General features: G+C 28.1%; 2 protein-coding genes across 2 annotated transcripts; one reads left to right on the top strand and one right to left on the bottom strand.

The window, feature by feature from the left end:
• Positions 1–205: 205 nt before the first annotated feature.
• On the top strand, positions 206–928 carry ENU1_043650 (hypothetical protein; the record flags this gene model as incomplete). Its single annotated transcript, XM_008857623.1, has 1 exon — positions 206–928. One exon carries the CDS (start codon positions 206–208, stop codon positions 926–928), a length of 723 nt encoding a protein of 240 aa, XP_008855845.1.
• Positions 929–1,001: 73 nt separating this feature from the next.
• ENU1_043640 (NAD-dependent deacetylase 1, putative) lies at positions 1,002–2,118 on the bottom strand (the record flags this gene model as incomplete). The annotated part of the gene is made up of 2 exons (XM_008857622.1): positions 1,002–1,484; positions 1,531–2,118. 2 exons carry the CDS (start codon positions 2,116–2,118, stop codon positions 1,002–1,004), a joined length of 1,071 nt encoding a protein of 356 aa, XP_008855844.1.
• Between the last annotated feature and the right edge of the window lie 55 nt (positions 2,119–2,173).

Below are 2,173 nucleotides of genomic sequence, written 5' to 3'. Positions count from 1 at the left end.
TCAGTCTTGTATTAGACTTGTAGCAAGAAAACAAGTGAAGATTATATGTATTGTCTTTATTCTATGTCATTGACAATGAATATTCATGTAATCTGCATGAGGGGTAGAGAGTGAGAAAAAAAACAAGACATAAGTTGTGTATCTTACGGAAGAGAAAGAAAATGAAATAAAAGACACTAATACGAATAATAAGAATAGAATAAGAATGGAAGAAAAAGAACAGTTTCTACGAAGAGTCATTGAACTTGTTCATAAGAAAGATGGGACAAAATGTATTGACTATGACCCTAAAGAAAAGGCAATCCGAGTAATTAAACCCCAAGAATTTAAAGAATGTTTTGAAGGGGATATTAATTGTCAAAACATAAAAACATTTTGGAAAAGAATGAAAAGATATGGATTTAAGAAGAGAAGAATAGGAGGGATTGATTATTTTATTAATGAAATGTTTGATCCGAATGAGTCGAAGTATTTAGATGATAAGAGACAAATAAATGAATTAAAAGAAATCAATAAAGAAAAAACAAAAGAAAGATATGAAACAATAAGAAAAGACAGTGAATGTCAGAATCAACAGATATTTGATGAAAGAAAAAGTAATGTTCCACCAATTATGAAAATCAACTCATCAATAGAATCTAATGAAAATGAACAACAAATCAAACAACAAGTTTATAATGAAATAGTTAAGAAAATCAAAGAAATATTTACAAAAGAACAAAATGAAACCGATAAACAAAAATTTGATGAAATAATACTTCATGAAAAAGAATATTTGACTATAAGAATTAATCAAATAAATGAAAGAATGAATATGATAGATAAAAAAATTCATTATATAATGAATTGTATGGCAACATCAGAAATAGAAATGTTAAATATTTGTCATCTTGTTGATGAAATAACACAAAACCATAGATTTGGATAAGACTATTTAATGTCTATCAACCAAAACAAATTAATACAACTGCAATTATTTCTTCTTTTTATTACTTTTTAATTTAATTATTGTCATTTTCTCTTTTCTTAATTGAATTCTTAATTTCATTCATAATTTTATCAGCTGCATTATTTTCTTCTTCTTTTTCTTCGGTTGTTTTTGTGTGTTGTTTTTTTGTTGTTACTACTTCAACTATTTCTGAGCTATCAACAAGACAATTTTGAACTTCTTCTTCTTCAACTTTAGGTCCTATCCATGCAACTATTGTTGCAACTACTTGTGTTATTGTTTCCATTGGATTTTGAATAAATTGAATTGGAAAACTAAGTGTATCTATGACTTTTTCTCCACATCCTAATTCCATAAATTCAATAACATATTCTACTATCTTTGGTATTAAATAGTCTGATTCTCCTCTAATCACATAATCTGCATAATTATCAAATCGTGTGGTTGTTTTATTAATATATGCCACTGTTGCTGAATTCATTTTTGCTTTTCTTGGTAATGCATTTGCTGGCATTACTTCTAATGAACTTCCAATCTATGTCTTAAGTTTTTTATTCTCTTCATTGAATTTATAAACAAACCACTAAAAATACATCTGATGAACTTGCAACTTCAAATGCTTTTTCAAACTTTTCTTTTTCTAATTGTTCTCCAAATAATACTACATCTAATTTAATCAATCCTCCACATTTTGGACATCTTGGAATATCAATCCATGGAATAAGTCCTTTTGGAAGTACTACATCTGCATTCCCTTGATACCCACATTTAATGCATTGACATATCTTTCCTGTTCCATGAAGTTCAATTACTTTTCTACTTCCTGCTAGTTGATGTAAATTATCGACATTTTGTGTAATTATTTCTTCCAATTTACCTATTTCTTCTAATTTTCTTAATGCAAAATGTGCTTTTGTTGGTTTCTTTCCTTCCGTACAGTTTCTTAGTTCATTACACATTTTCCAAAACATTTCAGGTTTATTAACAAAATTCTCATAACTTGCATAAACTTTAGGTTCATATCTCTTCCACATTCCATTTCTTGACCTAAAATCCGGGATTCCTGCTGAAACTGATATTCCTGCTCCTGTTAATACAACAAGACGTTTTGATCGTGAGATAATTCGTGCTAATGACTTGCATGAAAGTTCAATTTCTTCTTCACTCATTTCTGACAAAAATTCCTCCATCTCCTTTTTTTCTGTTTTTTTCTCTTGTTTTTCT

The sequence above is a fragment of the Entamoeba nuttalli genome (assembly GCF_000257125.1).
Source record: "Entamoeba nuttalli P19 unplaced genomic scaffold asmbl_2830, whole genome shotgun sequence".
Lineage (NCBI taxonomy): Eukaryota > Evosea > Mastigamoebida > Endamoebidae > Entamoeba > Entamoeba nuttalli.
The sequence above is the reverse complement of the archived record's forward strand: the minus strand, read 5'-3'. Positions and strand labels throughout refer to the sequence as shown.